Source organism: Antechinus flavipes, chromosome 3 (genome assembly GCF_016432865.1).
Source record: "Antechinus flavipes isolate AdamAnt ecotype Samford, QLD, Australia chromosome 3, AdamAnt_v2, whole genome shotgun sequence".
NCBI lineage: Eukaryota > Metazoa > Chordata > Mammalia > Dasyuromorphia > Dasyuridae > Antechinus > Antechinus flavipes.
In genome coordinates, this window is record NC_067400.1 from 37,506,719 (window position 1) to 37,529,281 (window position 22,563).

At 38.6% G+C, this 22,563-nt stretch overlaps 1 protein-coding gene across 1 annotated transcript in view; it reads left to right on the forward strand.

Annotated features, from left to right (window-relative positions):
- Positions 1 to 22,563, forward strand: part of USP13 (ubiquitin specific peptidase 13) — a 127,309-nt gene that overhangs the window by 44,988 nt on the left and 59,758 nt on the right. The window contains exons 4-5 of the mRNA XM_051983213.1: positions 13,186 to 13,307; positions 21,663 to 21,805. Of these exons, the coding sequence (XP_051839173.1) occupies positions 13,186 to 13,307; positions 21,663 to 21,805 (265 nt within the window). The remainder of the gene's footprint in view (positions 1 to 13,185; positions 13,308 to 21,662; positions 21,806 to 22,563) is intronic.

Here is a 22,563-nt window from a genome sequence, read left to right on the forward strand (position 1 = left end):
ATTGTAAATGGCTGTTTTCCCATAGTCCTTCTAAGCTGTCTTGTGTGTGCCTTGTATTTGAAATTTGCTTTGACCGTTGCTTTGACACATATGGAAGAAAGAGACAAGCTTCATACTTTCTGCTGATTTGATTCCTTTCCCTTTTTGGTTCCAATCAGTGGGAAGGGAGCTTCAAACTATCCTCTCAGTTGAAGCTATAATTAATAAAAAAAAAAAACCTCATTGATAAAGTGCTTTAAGGTTTGCAAAGTGCTTTCTTGTATTTAATAATAATAATAACTTGCATTTATATAGAGCTTGAAGGTTTGCAGAGCACTGTACACATGTAATATTATTTGATAGAATTTAACATTTGCTAAGTACTTAATAATTACTGTTCTGAGAGGATTTGAGCTGACCTGGTTAGTTTGTTTTTAAACTCCTTTTAAAGAGGGCTCTGGGAGTTGCTACTGATTTCTGATGTGTGTAATCTTGGCCAAATTCAATTTGATGGAACGGATTTTTATTTAATACCTCTTCGATATAAGACGCTACTTAAGCTTTTCCTTCAACTTCTCCTAGTATAGTTTTCCCAGGGCATAAAATGATGAGATGTTTTCTGTCAGAGCTTAACTAGGGTGGGGCAAATATGATTCTGCCCCAGAAGGTTGTGACAAGGGTTTCAGCCATGAATATATAACAGCACCTGGTTGGTAAGGATCATTCATTAAAATCAGAAACTAGTTGATGATATGCTAGAGTGAGCTCTTTCCTTGCCCTGACCTGCTTCTTCCCCAGAGCCCTGCATTCCAGCATCTCAGGGGCTCTGAGCCGTCCCCACAGGGCAAGGCTCTGTCCCCATCACTTCTGACAGAGGTTTTAGACTTCTTACATAGGGTGTGGTTTGTTGTGGTTGCCTCAGGTGCAAAAGAAAAAGAATAATAATGGCTCTATTTGCTATTTTCTTAGGAGCAGTTGTTTGGGAACAGGTTAATGGACAAAACACATTTTTGGACTATTGTTTGAAAGGCATGGTACATTAAATGACCTTAGGAATATAAGGAAGGACCTTCATCAGGCAATACCAGGGAGCTCATTTAAGAATTGAATATTGAGTCTTTTCTTTACTAATTCATTCTCTTCTGATTTTTCAATTCTTAATTGATATTTCAGTAATAAACGGACTATTCTCCCATGGTGTATTTGCTTTCTGTGTGCTGTCTGAAATCAGCATTTCAGTACGGGTCAGCTTCCTTTCTCATAAAGTCCCTCAACTCCATCTCATATTCCCATTCCCAACCAGTATTTGGACTGGTCATGGAGTGAGAATGAGAGACAAGAAGTATATATTCCCAATGTTGCACCGGCTCTTTTAAAGAAGCAAAAACCAGAGATGGGTGTGTAGGAGGATTTCCAAAAAGGCCTGGATGAGGATAAAATAGAGGAAAAGGGCATGTGGAGGGTGTGATTTGTACCCAAAGTCACAACTAGGGAGGGACAACTAGGGTTTTGTATCAGAACACCAAATTGATGAATAGAAGTCTGAGCGGGACCTGATTAACAAGAAGAATTAGTACCCCAACTGAGGTCCACCTAAGCCTCCAGCAGGGGCCACGGGTGTTTTATTGTTATTTTCCCCCAAAAGTGTCAAAGTAGCTAGCTGAGCCCTGAGAAGACCCAGAATTATAGATCGTTCTGTTTGGTAAAATTGAGAAAATGATGACTTTTTCCTCATCTGTAAAAGAAGGCAGGCGAGCTAACTAAACTGAGAGGTTACTTTTCCTTCTAGGTTTGTGATTTTTTACTAAATAGCCCTGAGAGGGGCAGCTAGGTAGTTCAGGGAATAGAGCACCAGCCCTGAAGTCAGGAGGACTTGAGTTCAAATGTGGCCTCAGGCACAACACTTCCTAGCTGTGTGACCCTGGACAAATCACTTAACCTTAATTGCCTCAGCAAAAGCAATAACAACAACAACAACAAAACCACTAAAAAAATAGCCCCGAGAGGATCACACACAGCTGGGGTTCCTCATTACCATTTCTAATGGAAACTCAAATCAGATTTAGGACCAGTGACTTAAGAGAGAAAGACACATGCACACACATGTGCACACACACACATCCAGGACAAAGGGAGATGCACAGAGAGACAGAAAGACACACTGAGAAAATAAATGTAAAGTTAAATATGAACCAGTATGGGGAGGCACTAGATGATGAGATAAATATTGCTTGGAATATAGTGAGATTTCTATATTTATATCTCTGTACATAGATATAGATACAACTAAATATAGTAGTATGTATACATAAAGTGCATGTATATAAACATATACATATGTATTTAGATATAAATGTTTTATATATTTATAAATATGCATCTATATGTCTGTACCTGTGTATCTTTTTTTTTCTCTTTGATTTTCTTGAGCTATATCAATGTAACTCATTCTTTCCTACTCCTGATGTCTTTTTCCCCATTGTCCACTTTATTACCCAAAACGCAGAAATCTCATGCAGACTCCTGGCTTCCCAAGTCCGTCTATTATACCTAAGATAGTCCTCCTTGAACTGTGCCTTCTTATTTAGATCTTTCCTCAACTCTCTCAGCTAAGAATATCTAATTTGTATCCATTGCTGAAGGAATCCAATACCAGTTAAGCAGACTAGTGCATTGAGGTAATTAATATTAGGGTATTAGTATCTGATTTATGGCTATATGTTTTCATTTTCACTAAGAACAAATTAAAATATTCTTTAAAAATAAACAACTTGACAAGTTATTGAGAAAAAACTTTCTGGCATACTCACATGAAATCTTTTTTAAAAAATTAATTAATTATTTTTTTAGTTACAAAGCATATGCATAGGTAACTTTTCTAACATTGACCCTTGCAAAACCTTTTGTTCCAAATTTTGCCCTCCTTCCCCTCCCTCCCCTAGATGGCAGGTAGTCCAATACATGTTAAATATGTTAAAATATATGTAAATCCAATATATGTATACACATTTATATAGTTATCTGCTGCTTAAGAAAAATTAGATCAAGAAGGAAAGAAAAGAAAAACTGAGAAAGAAAACAAAATGCAAGCAAATAACAACACAGAGACACTTTACATCAAATCTTGTGAAAGCATCTAGTGACTTGTAACACTGAGTAATAATTTTGGAATATTAGAAGAGGTTCAGTGCCAAGAAGAATTTGATCCCCAAACCTACAGCATTTTAACAGTCATTAGAGCACAGAACCTAATCTTTTCTTGGGACTTTTCTGCACCCCTTCATCTGTGGCTGCAGAGAATGAGGAACAGTGTATTTTCCCTTTTTTGACATGAGTAATGCCATTTTAGAATAAGCTACCATTTTAATGTACATGATCACCTATGCTTTGCTTTCCTCTCTCTCAGTTCTTATTCAAGGCCACACCAAAGAATAAGGAAAATTTATTTAGTTTCAGATATTCCTGAACCAACTCTGGCTAGTAGATTTACAAAATCGGTCTCCCCTTCTCTAAGACACAATGTACTACCCATAGATCAACTGTGAAATCAGCATGACTATATATATTGCAAAGTCCTTTTTATAGCATAGAGATACTCTGTGCACTAACTGATGCTTTTTTCTGCCTTGACTGTAATTTAATGTATGGAATAAATGTTTTATGGAGTCAGTCTACATTATAATAAAGTGAGTTCTCTTTGCACAGTTCTTCAGTACCCCAAAATGTCAATTTATCATAGAATCATAGATTTTGAACCGAAGGGAGTGTAGAGATTATTTCATCCACCTTCCTCACTTTATAGGTGAAGCAATAGAAGTCCAGAGAAATCAGTTGGTTCATTTGTAAGCATTTATTAAGTGCTAATTATATGCCAGACGTGGATCAAAGTGCTGAGAATACAGAGAAAGGTCAACTACCCTCCACAACAACAATAAAAACTTACATTTCTGCCCTCAAGGAGCAAATGTTCTGATGGGGAGATGACATGTTAATAACCAGGTGCATAAAAGACATATGCTAAATAGATAGATATAAAGTTATCTGAAAAGGGAAATTATTAGTAGCTAAGCAAATGGGAAAGACCCTCTGCAGAAGTTGGGTTGATTTGACTCTAAAAGGAAGTCAGGGAGATTAAGAGATGGATTTGAGGGGACAGAGCAGTCCAGGATGAGGGGAGCCAATGAAGTGGTACCCAGTTGGGAAATGTATTTGTTCAAGGAATGACACGCAAGCCATAGTGAAGAGTTTTAAACACCCCATAGAGGACTTTATAATCTGATTTTGGAGAAGTTGAAGGCCATTGAGCAGGGGATGATGAAGTCACATCTGTTCTTTAGAAAAATCCCTCTGGTAGCTGAGTGGAAGATATATTGGAGTGGACTCAATCATTTATTTCTTCCTGTATGTGAGGAAGTATGCTAAGTACAGGGATTTGAGGCAGCAGCAGTTGAGGCAAAAGATGATGAGGACCTGAAGTAGAATTATGGTTATGTAAATGTAGAGAAGGGGTTATATACAAAGTGTGGTAAAGATAGAAAGATTTGGCAATGGATTGGATTGAGTGAGAGTGAGTATTTGCTCAACGTCCAAATGAACCGTGGGCCTTCTTATTACAGATCCAGTACTCTTTAGATTGCTGAATGAACAACCTAATGCCCTGTTGAGATCAAGCAATTTATAATGGTTTTATTAGTTGAATAACTACAAAATTTAAAGGACTATTTTCAGTCACTCCAAAGAGCTCTGCTGATTAGACTTTTCAAAATAAGATTATTCAAATCCAAGTTCTCGTACTCTATGGACTGTACTGTGCTAGACTCATGTCCTCATTATGGAACTCTTTCTTCACTAGTGCAGATTTCACACCTTCTGATCCTGTATGGTTCTTGCTCATGCCTTTCCAGGAATTTTTAGACTCTAAGCTATGGAGTTTCATGACATTTTTTTTTTGACGAGTGCTTCAGATCGCCTCTAGGTGCCAGGTGGACCTATTTGGAACACTATCCTACCAAGAAGGTGTAGTGTGGAACTTTGGTGGTGACACAGAGATGCACAATCAGAGCATAATAGGGCAAAATGAATTCCTGAATTGGCCATGCTCAAAAATGTACATGTCATTCTGCATTGAGTATTCTCTCTATGTCAGGATATGGAGGTAGTATATTTCATCACTGGTCCTCTGGCATTCTGGTTTGGTTGTTGTGTTGATCAGGGTATTAAGAAGTTCAGAGTTGTCTCCCCCACCCACTTTGCTCTTACCACTTGATGTATCCCATTAGCCTTTAATCCTTCCCAGAAAAAGCTGTTGCTTTAAGTTTCCTTGGCCTGTCTAGTCTTTCTATGAAGTCCTCCATTCTTTGAAAAGGGCTGAGCTTTAGTTGCGGCTTCTCAAGACATGACCCAAAGAAATGTAAAACAGCTTTAAAAATTTTTTTTATTAAAGCCTTTTATTTTTAAAACACATGTATAGATATGTTTTCAACATTCACCCTTGCAATATCTTGCATTCCAAATTTTTCTCCCTTCCTTCTCTCACCCTTTCCCTTAGACAGCACATAATCCAATATATATTAAACAGGTGCAATTTTTCTAAATGTATTTCCACATTTATCTTGCTGCACAAGAAAAATCAGATCAAAAAGGAAAAAAATGAAAAAGAAAATGCAAGCAAACAACAACAAAAAGAGTGAAAATGTTATGTTGTGATCCACCCTCTCTCTGGGTGCAGATGGCTCTCTCTATCACAAGACCATTGGAACTGGTCTGAATCATCTCATTGTTGAAAAGAATCGTGTCCATCAGAATTGATCATCATATAGTCTTGCTCAAACAGCATTTCCTTGGGGAAATCTTGAAGGGTAAAAAAGAAGAGAAGTTCCTCCTCAGTACTTCAAGTATTCCTGACTTCCTTCAGTGGCAGCTGTTGCCTCTAACTTAGATCTCATCCTTTTTTAAATTTAGTCAAAGATTTTGGAGAGCAGCCCAAAATTTTTGGTCAATCTAGTAATGAACCTCTCTTTAAAGTTATCTAAGCTGATTATCAAATGCTAGACCTCTAGGCTGTCATTGGAAAGCCATTTTAGTTTGATGGTTTCTTCTAGTGAGCGTGTGCTGGTGGTATAGACTCAGAGAGCCTGGCATCCTGTCCATGCCATAAGGAGTCCTTAGACTTGGACTAAGGTGGAAGATGATCACTCCTTTTACCATTTGGATAATAAAGTCATCCCAGTGACACATCCCCAGGCTATTTGTTTTGGATAACAAGCTGAAGTAAATCTAGAACTGGAAGGGACCAGGGAGCTCTGAGGCCATGGAGTTCAACTACCTCATTTTACTGTGGAGGAGTCCAAAGCCATCCATACAGGTAGGAAGTGCGAAAGATGTGATTTGACTCTTGGACTGCCAACTCTAGAATTGTTGCTCTTTTCTCAGGATCTCTCTGATAGAATTCTCTCTAAGAAGCAGGTGAGACAGAATCTCCTGATGTTCCATGGCTGGACAGGGTTTCCTGAGTGTGGAGGGAATTGGCATTCTCTTCTGCCCAAGCAAGCTGCAGTCTGCCCTATGTGGGGGTTGTGGAGGTGGGGGAGAGAAGAGGGGGTAACCGGAGATTTGTTGATCTGCCCTTTGGGGGTGGTTTAGCTCTCTTTGGGTGATAGGATTGTGTTTTTCTTCAGAACTGGAAAACCATACACAGCTACTTAGAGAAATGGCATTCTCCCCAGGAGCTGATTGGAGATCCAATAACACTTCTATGATCACTGCTTTCATTTGGTGGCTGCTCTGAATCTGACCCAGGCACATCCTGTCAGGTGTTCTGTCAGTCTGTCCTTCCTCCTCTCTCGCCATCTATCATTTCAGCTGCTATTTCTCATCATCTAATAGCAGATTCTTTTTTGTTGTGGAGAAGGAGCAACCCTATGGTCAACCTAATGAAAATTGGAATAATTACAGTTTACATCTTCACTGTTTTTTAAAACTGGCAGAGTGTTTTTTCATATGTAATCCCCTTGGATCTTCACAGCAACTCTTATCCCCATTGTACATTCCACAGAGCTCTGTTGATTAGACTTTTCAAAACAAGATATTTATTCAAACCCAAGTTCTCATATTCTATCCACTGCACTGTGCTAGACCCATGTCTTCATTATGGAACGCTCTTCATTAGTGCAGATTCCACACCTTCTGATCCTGTGTGCTTCTTGCTCATGCCTTTCTAGGAATTTTTAGACCCTAAACTATGGAATCCCATGACTTTCTTCTTTGGCGAGTGCTTCAGATCTCCCCTAGATGCCAGATGGACCTATTTGGAACACTATCCTACCAAGGAGAGGTAGTGTGGAACTTTGGTGGTGACATAGAGATGCACAATCAGAGCACAAGAGGGCAAAATGAATTGGCCATGCTCAAAAATGTATATCTCATTCTGCATAGAGTCCATCTTCTTTCTGTCAAGATTTGGGAGTGACTCAGGGTGAAACACTGGGTGTGCCTGGGGCAGGATTTGAATTCAGGTCTTTCTCTCTTGAGGTCCATCTTTTCTATCCTCTGAATCATGCTTCCTCTCATGTAAGGAAATAGAAGTATGTGATTCATCTAACAAAGGATGCCCCTGGGCTTCCTTCTCCTCCATGTAAAAGGGAGTACTTAATTTTTTGCCCTCTTCTTTTACTTCTGATAGGGACATTGTAAACAGTGATGCAGATTGCAGCCCAATCTGTGTCTTCCCTTCCCATTCTCCTTCTTCCTTCACCCCCAATCTTGTGTAACTCTTGTTCATGTCATCACATTTATATCCAATGTGCTTAGGGCTTTCCTCTGGTTTTGACATCTTGAGAATATAGGCTCTTCCTGATAACTGTGGGTTTCCCCTAAGGCTCTCCCAGGCGCTCTTCTCTTCTCCCCCTATGCTCTTTTACTTGGTGAACTCTATCTCTCCCAAACCCTTCTTTCTTCCTAACTTTAATTATTACCTGTCAAGGACACCACCATCCTTCAAGTTCTTAGGATTGCAATTTAGGGTTACTGTTACTTCTTCATTTTCTCTTATCTCTCTTATCTAATCTGTTACCAAGTTCTTTTGATTCTACCTTCCCAACATTTCTTCCTTTCTTGCCCTTGGCACAGCCATTGCATGTCCTCATTATCTCAAGCCTGGATCACATCATCTTCCTGCCATAATTCTCCCTCAACTTGAATCCGTCCTTTACTCAGCTGACAAATGGATCTTCCAAAAGCACCACCAATTAGGTGGATTAGGTGGTGGCCGGGGTGATGTTAGCTGTTAGTTGTACTGCTAAGGCTAGTGGTTGTTTGTTTTGCCCCTTTAATAAAACCCAGTGGCTCTCCATTACCTCTAGGATCAAATACAAAGCTCTCTGTTGGATATTTAATATAACCTTCATAACTTGGCCTCTTCCTGCCTTCCAATTTTCTTTTGCCTTATTCCCTTCAATGTTCTCTGTGATCTGCTGGCTCTGACCCCCTTGCAGTTCCTCAGACAAGATATTTCCTCTTCCAATTGAATTTTCACTGGCTGTTCTCTATCCCTAGAATCTTCTCTTTCATTATTTCTGCCTTCTGACTTCTCTTTCAAGTTCCATCTTCTACAAGAAGCATCTGTGGGTTTTCCTTAATGTTAACCTCTTCTCTTTGAGATTACCTCTAATTTGTCCTATATATACCTTGTTTGTACATAGCTGATTGCATGTCAATTCCCTCCAATAGATTGAGAGCTCCTTGAGATCAGGGACCATTTTTATTCTTTTTGATATCCCTAGTACAGTGCCTGGCATATAGCAGGTATTTAATAAATACTTACTTATTGATTTAATCACATGGACTAATTGTCCATAAATAATCAGGATAGAGCCTCATAAACAGTTGAAATCATAGAAGGCCAGTAGTTGATCATGGATAGACCTCTAAGTAATCAACTATTTTCCACAGCACTATAGAAATCTTTTAATTTTCCTAAGATGAAGGTTTTCCTTCCAATTTTCCTGGGTCTCTTTTTTCTATTTTATAAGGAGGCCAGTAAATGGGAGGATATAAGTTATCCAGAAACAAAGGAGTGAAATTCTCCCTTATTAAGCTAGTAGTTTTTATATGGTCCTCAGGGCTTCCATGTGGTCCTTGGCATCTCATCTGTCAAACTATGGGCTGCTCATGATATCTTGAATTAGTAATGTATAGTTATTGTATTAAATAAAGATAATTATCATCTCATTGGTGTCATTGCCAACAAATTACTCTTTCTGTTCTGATGAGGTTGGTAGGACTTTTCTTTTTCTCTTTTAAAAATAGTAGTTAAAAGATTGGTCTGAAGATTTAAAAACTCGAGAAACATTGTTCAGGTCACTAATGTTAACTTCTGTTTGGTTTTCTTGTGCCCCAAAGGTTATTTTCATTTAATCTTGCTCTATAGTTTATATGAAATAGATTGAAGCCTGAAATACACCATAAACTTGACCTTAGTAATGTTCAGAAGATTCACACGAGCACCAAAATATCAGTGGTTCCTATAAATTGTTCTCTCTTTTCACTTTTTGGGAAAATCTTTTTGTGATACTGAAATGGGAGAGAGAAAAAATTCAATTGCCTTAGGCATTGTTCTCATGCCCACCCTTTTAGATCATTAGAAAATTCTATTTTCCAGTGCAAAAATAGCAGGATCTTTCTCTGATTTACAGCCAATATAGCAAATGTTTATCCAGATAATGTAGTTTGTACAAATGAATTCAGAATTGGGAGTCAGAACATGGAAGTATATTTGTGGATCTTTCTTTTGCTTTCTGACAGTTAAATATGTGGGAAACAGATGGGACAAGACTCCTACTAGGATTCTTGGGATAAACATAAGAATCATAAATCTCAAAGGATTGAAGTCAAAGGATTTCAGAGGCCATCTAGTTCAATTGATATTTGAAAAAGAAGTCTTCTTTCGATATCCTCATTAAGTTATTTGTCATTAAGATGCTGTAATCTCTAGAGACAGGACCCTGTTAATCTCCTGAACAAGCCTATTCCACTTTGAGGTACATTTTTTTCTTTTTGGACTGGACTGATTTTGTTGGTTTGGGGATGTCTCAGAGAATTTTCTCAACCAATTGATTAGTCTATATTGATATTTATAGTCTCAGTGAGTTGTGTGGAGCACTTTAGTGGTTAAGTTACTTGTCCAGAGTCATATAACCAAGATGTGTCCAAGGGAAGAGTTGGTCTTTCCTGCCTCCAGGTTTTCTGTCTATTTGGCTAAGGTACCTCCCAGTTCTAATTCTTGGGAAGGTTTTCCTTAAGTTACAATTAAGTTTTATAATTGTGGTATCCACCTGTTCTTAGTTTTCTTCTCTGGAGTTTTCTGGTCTTTTTGACATCTCTAGATATTTGAAGACAAGGTATCAAATCTCTCTGAAGCACAAAGATTAGGGCATAGTATGGGCTTAGTAAAAGTTGGATGAATGAATAAAAGCTTCCAATTCTTAGTTTCCTTGGGCATAAAAGAAACACTTTTAAAATGGAAGGTGGATTAACAAGAAGGCTATAAAGTGGAGGCAGATGTTACCAGCTGTTAAAGTGACTGGTGGGAGAGACAGATGTCAGGCTGACATTGGTGCCATTTCATTGGCATTTGGTTTCTTGGCTCCTCAGCCATCAATGTTTGTCCTCAGAGTGGGAATTTCTTGTAAGAGATTTCTGGGAATTACAGGGTCCACCCCAGAATGTCGATTTGATGGGTTTCTGAATTAACCTAGGGTTACTATCTGGCTCTGGCTTGCTGAGAGCTGGCTCCTGGGCTGCATTGAATTTGAAATATCTTTTGATCATTTGAAGTCTCTACCTTCCCCAGTTTGAAATCATTACATATTAGAAGCTCTCAGTGATGTCCCCATTTCCCCTTGCAAGGGGGGAAAGCCAGAAGCATTTCGAGTAGCTACAAGTCCACAGAACATCAGATCTGGGCAAGCAAAAGGAGAAACACAAAAGTGTGTTTTGGTAAATATTAGCTTTTAGTAAGTTAGGGATTCTGACTGGGTGTTTCTTTAAGGTGGATAAGCTACGAAATTAGTCTTATCTGTGAAATATAGAGATTTTAGAAGCAAAATGAAAGAATTAAAGGAAGACATTGTTTAGAATTTGGGAAAGAAATTTCAGGCTCTCTCTGCATGAAACAAATTAACTTTGCTAATATTCTGTGTAAGTGTTTCATCTCTCCTGGATTTGTCTGTTTCTATGTTGTTCCTCTCCTAGACTTTAGCACTTTGAGAGCTGGGTCCATTTATCATTTTTGGCTTTGCATCTCAGACACCTGGCCTTATGCCTGGCACATAGGAGGCCCTTAATAAATGCTTGTCAAATTGAAGATTTGCCTCCAAAATAAAAGCTTTTGGAGGATCTTTTGCCCATTTCTATAATAATTGACCTTATAGTGTGGTCCCAGTTCTCGGAATTTTCTTCAGAATATTTTTCTGGCTATTTTGCCCTTTTATTTTTTTTGCAGAATAGGTGGCTTTATTTTTTTATGATATCATATTTGTTTCTTGGACTCATAAAAATGTTAATGCCTTTCTTAAATAATAACTCAGACTTACAGAGTATTTTATGAAGCAGTTTCCCTTACATCAACCCACTCAGATAGATTGTGCAAATAATGTAAACATCATTTTAAAGAGAAAACTGAGCCTCAAAGAGCCAAAGATTACGTAATTAAATGGCAGTAGCGGGATGCCAATTCTGGATTTTTTTCTACCTGTGTGATCCTGGATAAGTTACTCAGCCTCTCTCAATCTCAGTTTCCTCATCTGTAAAATGAATAGTTTAGACTTAGACTCTTTTAAGTTCAGATCTGGGACTCTATGATTCCTAAGTCATTGTCCTCTCTGATATTTGTATCTACATCAAGGTGTTTGAAGGGTCCTGTAGCCTCATCCCATTCATTTTTTTGAACTTCCTCCACAGGTTGCAAGGGTGATGCTGCAAGTTGAGAGACTCAAGTCTTCTGCTTGACCTCTCCCTGAAGCACACAAAACAATTTGCCTGAAACTGCTGGGGTGGAGGGAGGAGGGATTATTAAAAATATACAACTATGTGGCTTATCCCCATCACTCCTAACATCTAAATATACAAACATGAGTTAGGATGCTGGCATTAAACCTTTTCTCATGCGTGGAAATGAATTTGAGAAGTGCCAGCATTGCTCATTAAGACTTTTCCATGAGTCCTTTTCTCCTAGTCTATGCCAGAGATTTGCTAAGGGAAGAGGCTATGATTTGATAAACAAATAACAAATTAGGAAAGCTCATCTTTCTAACTTGAGAGTTCTCTGAAACATGATGAGAACATGTCTTTCTCATGTTCTGTTGCTTCTTTCTCCAGCTCACTGCCTGAGTTCTCCCCTTTTACTCTAAATGACTCATTGTCTAATGTGGTCAGCATTCCATGCTAATCTCTGTGAAATTACCATCAAATGACTTTCTAAGGCATATTTGGCAGCTTACTCTCAGCCTCAGTTTACTCATCTACAAAAATGGGGAGGTGAAACTGGATGACCTCTAAGGTCTCTCCCAGTCCTGCTGGCCTGGGTTCTGATTAGGGATTCTCTTAGCTCAGATTTTTTAATGTTCCAGGGTCCCTTCCTGTTAAGCTGTTATGTCTTCTGAGATGTTTCTTGGCTCTGGTGTTCTAATTTTGAGGGTCCAATGCAGCCTTGCTCTTGCACCTTGTTAGATCCTTTCCGACATTGATATTTTTGGTTATGAAATCTCTCCCAGGCTTCTTGTTGTGTGTTTTAAAGTCCATTCCAGCTTTGATATTCCATGTTCTCGTTCCCCCTAGCTCACTCTCTTTTTTGCTTATATCATTCTATTCTGTATTGTAGTCATTCTGTGCTCCAGAATGTTAAAGATGTTTACTTTCCAGAGATTATAAAAAACCCAACCCAAGTGAATATTCTTAATGGCTTTGTACTTTTTGTAGGGATTAACTTAATAGATATTTGTAGTCTTTAGCTATGAAAAACAGGAGGGACTTTTTTATTCCTTGCTTTGGGCAAGTCGAGGGAAAAGCTACTGGAGAAAAGCTTATTGCACACATCACCTGTAGATAAAAATATTAAGCTGTCATTTATTCTGCAACTGGTCTTTATTGGGGTTGTTTTGGCCAAGGGACCTGCTTTTTTAACCTTTTTGTTTTTGTTTCTTTTCCCAGATCTAGAAATGACTGGAGATTTAAATAGCGATGATTATGAATATGAAGATGAAGCCAAACTCGTTATATTTCCAGACCACTATGAAATTGCATTGCCAAATATAGAGGAGTTACCTGCACTGGTCAGTGGATGTGGACTGCTGATAGATAGAGATGGATGTGTGTGGTTCCGAACTTGAAATTGATCTTTTGGGAAGACGTGTGTATGTATGTATGTGTGTTTCAGAGAGAGAAATTGCTGAGTCTTTTCCCTACAAATTTTGTAAACGCCAACAGGCATTTATTAAGTGCTTACTGAATACCAAACACATTGCTAGATTCTGTGGACACAGTGACAGAAACCAAAACAATCCTTGATCTCGAGGAGTTTATATTCTACCAGAGGAGGAGGGGTTATAGAAAAATAAAATTAGATGGAAAAAAGCAACTTAAAATAAATACACAATATATACTTTGTAACTCAAGAGACTGAGAGCATTAATGAATAGAGGAAGGAAGAAAGGTCTTGTATGGAAGGTGGCCCTTGAATTGAATCCTGAAGGGATCCAGGGATTTGAAGGAATCCTCAGGAAGGAAGAGTGTTCTGGGTAAGGCTGTACAAAATCATGGAGGTGCCAGATAGAATATCACATATAGAGAATGTAGAGTAGACTGAGGAATTAAAATGCTTTTTTTCCCCCTGAAAAGTCTTGGTATCATTTGAATGTCAGAAGAAGTAAGACGTATCTTTTCATGAATTATTTCTGTTGTGGTACATTGGGAAGAACATTGACTTTGGAGTCAGGAGATCTGAGTTCAAGTCTTTCTTCTGATGCTTGTTCCCTGTGTGATCATGGGCGATGTATTGAACCTTGTCATCCTCAGTTTTCTCATTTTTAAAATCGGGTGGTTTGACTGTATGAGATTGTTGGACCTATCTAGCCATGGAGCTCTGATCTGATGATCTGTTCTTTGGGAGGGTGTTCTGTGTAGTTTTGGTTGCCTGGTTAGAGTCTGCCTGAGGGTAGAGTATGCCAGTCATTGCTCACAACTACCTGGGTTCTGGGTGGAACCAAGACCAAGGGCCATGGAACCATGGCCATGACATCTGCATGCAGAAGGAAAATGGAAGTGAGGCTGCTTCTCATCTCCCTTTCTTTTCCTTCTCCCTGTGCTCCTCCCATAGGCACAATGTTCTCTGCAAGCTTTAAAACACAGTGTAAAATGCAAGCTATCATTACCATGGTTGTGCCCTTCTTTGGCTATTGCCCTTGACCTGACCTGCGTGTTTGAACATGAGAGCCAACTATGGCTCAGCTTTAATTCCATTTCCTCACATCTGAGCAGTTGTTTTTGAATCTAAAAGAAGAGCCATTTCAACTTGTTCCCCTCTTTTTTCTCTTCCTCCCCTTCTCTTCCTCTTCTTAAGAGGCAGCATGGTCCAGTCAAAGAGAGCTAAATGGGACATCCAAGTTCAAATCCTGCCACAGGCACTTTGTTACTATGTGACTCTGGGCTAGTCAGCTAACCTCTGTCAGCTTCCATTTACTCATCTGTAATCCTGACAGGATTCTTGTGAGAATCAAATGAGATAATATGGAAAGAGTTATATACAATAAGAATGCCAGTTGTTATTACTAATTTCTCCTGCTGTTTGGGTTCTTTCCCCTTTCCCCTTTTTCTCCTCCCCCTCTTTTCTCTCCAGGGTTTAAAGGGACAGTTGAGGTAATGGAAGCTATGGTAGCAGGAAGGACTGTCAGGACTGAGGTGGTGTGTTGTGGCAGAGTGGGTAAATCCTTAGACTTAGAGTTAGAAAGATCTGAATTTGAATGTATCTCAGACTGTTTCTAGCTACGGTGACCCTACATCATGTCAGTCGCTTTGTGCCTCAGTTTTCCCCTATGTAAAATGAGGGGTTTGGAATTAATGACCTCTGAGATCTCTTTATGCTCCTGTGATGGAACCAGATCTTTTCTTTCTCTTCCTTACTTCGAGCCCTGCTTAGCCCAGGGCCATGCCTGCCAAAGCCTAGAGTTTTCTGGACAGTATTTCCCAGCATGCTCAGACACCTGTCCACTCCTGCTTGCCAGGAGGGCAGACTTGTATTTTGTGAATCTGGGTTTGTTAGAGACTAGGTGAGAGCCAGCCATTCACTCTTTTTGCCTTTGACCTACTTGATAAGGAAAGCCAGCTTGGAGGAGAGCAGTTTATGTGTTTTGTTTCATTACTGCAACCAAGTCTTGTTTTCTCTGTTTATTTTCGAAGGAGTCTAAACCACATAACATGTATTTAAATACATGTCTTTCTCAGACGGTAGCCCTGAGTCTTTCTGGGGAAAGTCTCTTAATGTCTCTGAGATGTAATTTAAGGGATTTTGTTGTAAGGTTTACATGAAATAATGTATCTAAATGTATCTAAAACTGTAAAGTGATATATAATTGTCAGTTACTATTATTATTGTAACTATTGTTGAATTTATCCTCTGATCATTTAAGCCAAAGAATAATAACAGCAAGCTTTTACATAGAACATCCAAGTTTGTAGATTGCCTTACAAATGTTATCTTATTTGCTCCTCACAGTGACTCCCGGAGGTAGGTGCTGCCATTATCCCAATTTTGTAGATGAAGAAACTGAGATTGACAGGGATAAAATGGACTAGCCTGGGCTCAGACAGCTAGGATGCATCTGAGGGTCAATTTGAACCACCTAGCTGCTTCTGTAAATAGATATCAAAGTTTCATGTGCAACCATATAATTTTTTCCTATTCTACTATGTTATGGAAATGCTTATTTAACTAAAATAGAAAAATGATATATGTCAATAATATAAAGAGGAAATTATATTTGATAAAATGCAGAGACTATTTTTGTCTGCCTTTTTATCTTTTTTGCTTAACACAGGGCCTGGTATAATTTTAATTAATGCTTGGTGACTTGATTTTTCTGAAATAACAGTAGGGCTCCCGTATCATTGTGGGCTTAGTGTAAAATTTCTATTCTTTAAAGCAGATTAAAATTAAAAATTAAGATTAGATTAATTATGCAATTTAATTAAGATGAAATTAAGTTTAACATTTAAAAAGCATTCTTTAAAGCAGATTTTAAATATAGACATCTGCCTTTACAAGAGATGTGAAACAATATATCATAAATAGATGTTATATTTCATTTATGTTTTCCATTAACTCCATATTTATATGAACCCTTTTATTTCTCTTTATATTTTAGACATAGGTCCTCCTCAGTATGACACAGTGGATAGAATATTGGACCTGAAGTCAGGAAAATCTGAACTCAAATTTGGCCTCAGGTGTGTGACTCTGGGCAAGTCACTTAATCCTCTTTGCCTCAGTTTCTTCATCTGTAAAATGAACTGGAAAAAGAAATGGCATCCCACTCCAGAATCTTCACCAAGAAAATCCCAAATGGTGTCACCAAGAGTAGGACATGACTGAAATAACTAAACAATAACGAGATCCAGCATATAACCTGAAGTATGAGAACTCATACAAACATAGGAAATGTTGGACAAGTGCCCATTCAATGAGTGATTACAGTGTAATTGGCAAACAAAGTATACTACAGCCAGGAAAAGATATTGATAATCATTGAAAAGTCAGGACTTTGGGGAGGGGGTGTCTGAAGTATAAGTAGCCAAGGACATTCTGACATAAAAAAGAGTAGATTTTAGGGTCATCAGATCATAGATTTCGGATTGGAAGGAAACTTAAAGGTTCTCAAGTGCAGCATTCTATTTTTACAGATAAGGAAACAGAGATTAAGGGACATTACCAGCCCAAAACAAGGTTATATGGTATAGTGGGTGGCAGACTGTTTTAAACCCAGGTCCTCTCACTTACACTAAGAATATTTTTCTTTTTTTTTTAATAAATGATTATTTACTGCTTTTGAGGGTATTAGTAAGACTTTTTTACTATTCCAAAAATGAAAATCTGGGACACTTCCAACCTATTAGGCACTTAATGAAATGTAAAACTGAATTTTTCCAACTTGGACCTGCATTATGATAACTTAAGGTAGTCAAGTGTAAGATAATGAACCCTGGGCAAAATAGTCTACATTTCCTTTTTAGAATAATGACTTACAGACCCAGGGAAAGGACCAAATATCATTTTTCTGATTTCTTGAAAATATTGACCTTCTATGCCATCGTGACCAGCAACATGTTGGCCAGCATTAAGAAGTGCATTTGAAAATATTATATCTTATCTTTGAATAAAAATTAAATTATAGGGTCTATAAAAAGAATACTGGATTGGGTGCTGTGGGACTTGAATCAAAAGCAAGTAAAATGGAAGCTCTTCGAATATAGGGCCTACTTTCATTTTGTTTTTTAGATCACCAGTATCTAGCCTAATGCCTTGAACACAGTTGTGTAGTCATTTTCAGTCAGGTTCAACTCTTTGTGATTCCATTGGGAATTTTCTTGACAGAGATGATGGAGTGATAAGTCATTTCCTTCTCCATTGAACACAGTAAGTGAAACCGTTTACTTTAAACCTATGTTGAGAACTCACCTTGCATAGCTCTTAGTACTCTTCCCATTATTCTCAATTTAATTTGCATATGTTCTGGACATGCTTATTTATATATGTATCTCTTCCAATAGAATGTAAGTGGGGACATTTCATTTTTGTCTTTGCATTCCCAAGGCCAGCACAGTGTCTGGTACATAGTAGGTACTTAACAGGTTCTTGTTGATTTGTTAAAAACTATTTGTTGAATTGTATTAAATTGTTAGATCTGCCCATGATATTTTTTCAACACGAGATTTAGAGATGGTATTGATTTTTATATTCTAATCATTGGGTTTTATCTCTTTTCCTATTTTCCCTTACCCATCTCCCTCCTAGAAACCTCCTTTCCTTATTGTCCACAATAATCCAATGACCATTGGGATGAAATTGGGGTGGGGAGAAGCGTGTTGTATGGATGGACTAGAAAAATTGGACATTCAGTCTGAAAAAATGACAGTTTAGAAATAGGAATAGACAGTTCATGGTCACAGAAACAGGACATGGAGTGTTGTATGTGTAGAACCTAAAATAGGCCATGAGTATGTGGATCATAACAGTGTAAGAAACTAGAAAAAATAGGAAGGTGTCAGACTGAAAAGTACTTTCAGTGTCAGAGGGGAATTTGGGGGAAGGTAGGTAGCACGTGGATAGAATACTGGTCCCGGATCAGAACGAATCATTTTCCTGAGTCCAAATCTGGCTTCAGATACTAACTCACTAGGAAATCCTGGACAAATCACTTAAGCATGTTTGCCTCAGTTTCCTCATCTGTAAAATTAATTGGAGAAGGAAATGGCAAACCACTCTATTATCTTTCCCCAAAAAACCCTAACTCATGAAGAATTGGATGTGAATGAAACAACTGAACAATGACAACAAAGGTGTCCAAGGTAGAGAGATGGGTTTATCTCCTCTCCTTCCCTCCCCATACTTGAAGGAAAGGAAGGGAAGACAATCACTCTTTTTGCACAATGGACTTTTTGACTTCTTACAGGGAAAGGCGGGTGACATGAGGGAGTAAACATTTATAGAACACTTACTATGTACCAGGAGCTATGCTAAACTTTTTACAAATATTACCTCATTTGATTGTTAGAGCACCCTTTTGAGGTAGGTGTTGTTACTATTCCCATTTTACAGGTGACTTGTCCAGAGTTATACAATTAGTAAGTATCTGAAACTGGATTTGAACTTGTCTTCCTGATTTCAGGGCTAACACACTGTCTTTTGGGAAAGATGGATAGAGGCTGGATCTGGATCAAAATAGTAGGCTTTTAACTGATCAATTACTATTATTAATCTACAATATCCTCCAACAACATATAAACTTCTTTGGAAAACTGATTTTATTCTATGTTTTTGAGAGCAGGTCTCCTATCTCAGCAAGTTGGAAGAGCAGAGACCCACTCAGACTGATTCTATTACTGATTGGCATGGAAGCTTGGACCAGCTCCATCTCTGACTTGGGCTGCTTTGCTCTTCCTTAGGCTCCCCAGGGTTCCCAGTATTGCTGCCAGACTTAGTGTAGACACGGGAGTGCCTTTAATCCTCTTGCAGCTCAGAAGTCCCAAGCTTAATCAATCTACCAGACTCAGTCTCCTCAGCAGCTGGGATTACAAGTGTGCCCTAACCTGGACCATTATTATGATTTTTCTTGAATCCTCAATGCCTAATACAGAAGATGCTTTAAATAAAAACTTATTGAATTGAATTAGGTGCTTTAGGGACTAGTTTCTTAAACTGTCCCATATGATGTTTTATAACTGAATGTGGGGGTCATGAAATTATGATTTATTATCATCAAATGTTTGATTTGTATACCTAGTTTATATATCAACATATCTGCGGTCACATAAGAATTTCTCGGAAGAGGAATCATGAATGAAAAAGTTTAAGAAAGGAAATACAAGAAAACTAGAAGATCCCTGTCTTCAGGGAATCTTAGAGTTTAGGGTCATAGATTTGATGTTAGAAAGGATATAATTTTCCAGGTGAAGAAAATGGGACTTATAATGGGGAAAGTAATCATTAAAAATTGATTCAGATCTAAGTCTTTTGCCTCCCAAGTCTGAACTTTTCATTACATCTCTTCCTCTCTTAGCACTCGGGAAATAAGAAATGACATCATCACTGTACAGTATAATGGGAGGCACCAAAGGTATATGTGTTTGTGGAACACAGAGCAGGCCAGAGGAGCTAGATCATAGAGTGTGTAGTTCACAAATGGAATTAGAAGGAGAAGGATGTTTGAGAGAAGAGATATGTTCTTATTAAGGTTTCCAACAAAGTAGAACTTTTGGTTTACTGGACATAGTGTAACTTCTAGTAGGAACTACATCATTAGTTCTTTCCGACATAGGAGGGGAGTTGTGATTTGACTTTTTATAGCAGCAGAGGCAAAGATCAGAAAACTAATGGGTTAGAAACAAGCCAGCCTTCCCAGGACTGATGAGACCATTGCCTGTGCAAAGTGTAAAGGGACCAGGGCTGAGTGCCTCTAGCTGGGGTCACATTTGTACCCATTAAGAATCGGAATTGTGGCCTAAGGTTCCAGTGTCAGTATGATTGAGAGCATGTGTTGCTTGCTCAGGGCAAGTTTAGGAAACTGTTTTCAATGCTGGAAATAGGATCTAGGTCAGTTGAAAGGGAGGAGCTTGGTTTGCCTGGTAAATCTGAGGATTGCTTGCTTTCCTTTTCCTTTTGGTTGTGTGGAGCCTGCTGCCCAGGGCAAAATAAGGTGGGGCAAAGATGGACCTTGAATTTATGAAATGAGACAGTGGTGAGAAATGACCAATTTGGGCATATGCGTGCTGTTCATCAGAGCCCCCCTTTCCTGGGTCCCTTTCTACCTATTCACACAGCCAACATTCTCCTTCTGACCCTCATCACCTCTCTTTTGGACTATTGCAATAGCCTTCTGGTTGATCTTTTACCTCAAACTCCTCCCTGCTCCAATCCAAATCCTACTCAGATGTCAAAGTGATTTCCCTAAAGCACTCCCTGATCAAGTCACCCCCTCCTAGCCAATAAACTCTAGTGGCTTCCTGTTAGATTCAGGATCAAATACAAAGGTCTCGTTGACATTTGTGAACTACACACTCTATGATCTAGCTCCTCTAGCCTGCTCTGTGTTCCACAAACACAACATTCTATCTATTCTATCCCCATTTCTTTGTTTTCTACCCATGTTTTGGATTCCCTGATTTCCTTCAGACTTCAATTCAATGAGTACCATTTTTCAGAGGAAGCTTCCTCTGATGCCCTCAACTCTTAGGTCCCTCCTTCCTCAAATCACCTTGTATTCATTTTGCACTCATTACTAGATATTTAGACAATACAATTCTCATCCATTAGGATGTAAGTGTTGTATCTTTGTAATGCCTGGCATAGTGTGTGGCAGTGCTTTAACCAGTGGTTGCTCATTAATCGATTGCTTCTTAATTTAGAGCTTGGAGATTGTCTAACCCAACTCCATTTTTATACAGATGAGAAAACTGAGCTCCAGAAGAATGACTTTTCCAGGATAACACAGCTAGTAAATATTTAGGCAAGATTTTCTTGACTACAAGTATAACACTCTGTCCATTGTGCCATCTCGTCTCTTAATAATAAATATAACAGAATACCTTGCAAATCACTTGATTCTGTTTGCCTCGGTTTCCTCATCTACAAAATGAGTTGGAGAAGGAAATGGCAAACCACTTTATTACCTCTGCCAAAAAAACTGAAATGGGGTCATGAAGATTTGGACATGACTCAACAATTCCAACTTTTTGGGGATGAGAGGCAGAGGACACTAGTGAGTATGGGAAACAGGGAAGGTCTCCTGTAGCAGGTGGTGTATTACACTGTTGCTTTGGGTTTTTATTGGATCTAAAGGGCATTTATCAATATGATTTTCCCTTTCTCTCCTGTAAGTTTTTAGTTTTTATAGATCATACCTTGGTTTCTCTTTCAGGTAACAATTGCTTGTGATGCCGTCCTTAATTCAAAATCTCCATATAGGAAACAGGAGCCGGATTCCTGGGAAAATGAGCTGCAGATTTCCAAACATGCTAATAATCTCATGCAACTGGACAATGGTGTCAGGATTCCTCCCGGGTGAGAGAGCTGCAGGTGATGGGAGAAGGTGGGGGGGGAGACTGGGGATGTGTCTGAGATCACCAGTTACATAAGGGTACGATCTCCTATTGTAAAGTACAGCAAACTGTCTCTAACTTTCCTCTCCTATCCCCCATTATTTACTTATCTTTGTACATCTTGTGCCTTACAGTAGAGTGTAAGCTTCTTGAGGGCAGGCACTATTTTAATTTTTTAAAAATTTTGTTTCTCTTGTCACCTAGCAGAAGGCTTCAAGATGATAGGAACTTAATAAATGTTTGTTGAATTTGAACCAAGTTACATTCAAACTGTAATTTATTACCATTAAAGTTATATATAAAGAAAACCTAGGGATCCTTTGTTTTTGTTTGTTTGTTTTTTGTTTTTTGCCGAGGCAGTTGGGGCTATGACTTGCTAAGGGTCACACAGCTAGGAAGTGTTAAATGTTTGAGACCAGATTTGAACTCAGGTCCTCCTGATTTCAGGGCTGGTGTTTTATCCATTGAGACACCTAGTTGCCCTGGGAATCCTTTGTTTTTAAGCGAACACAACTCTTTTCAGGATATGTTTTCATCCTACCTTATTCAGTACAACAATTAGGTTCAATGACTATTTATCAAGAGCCTGCCACATGTCAGCCACTGGGCTATGTGCATGCGATAGGACAAAGATAGGAAACAGTTCCTTCATCAAGGAATTCTTTGGGCTACAACTATAAGTAGTGGGGGATGTTTGTCATGGCAGTAACTTTGCTACTG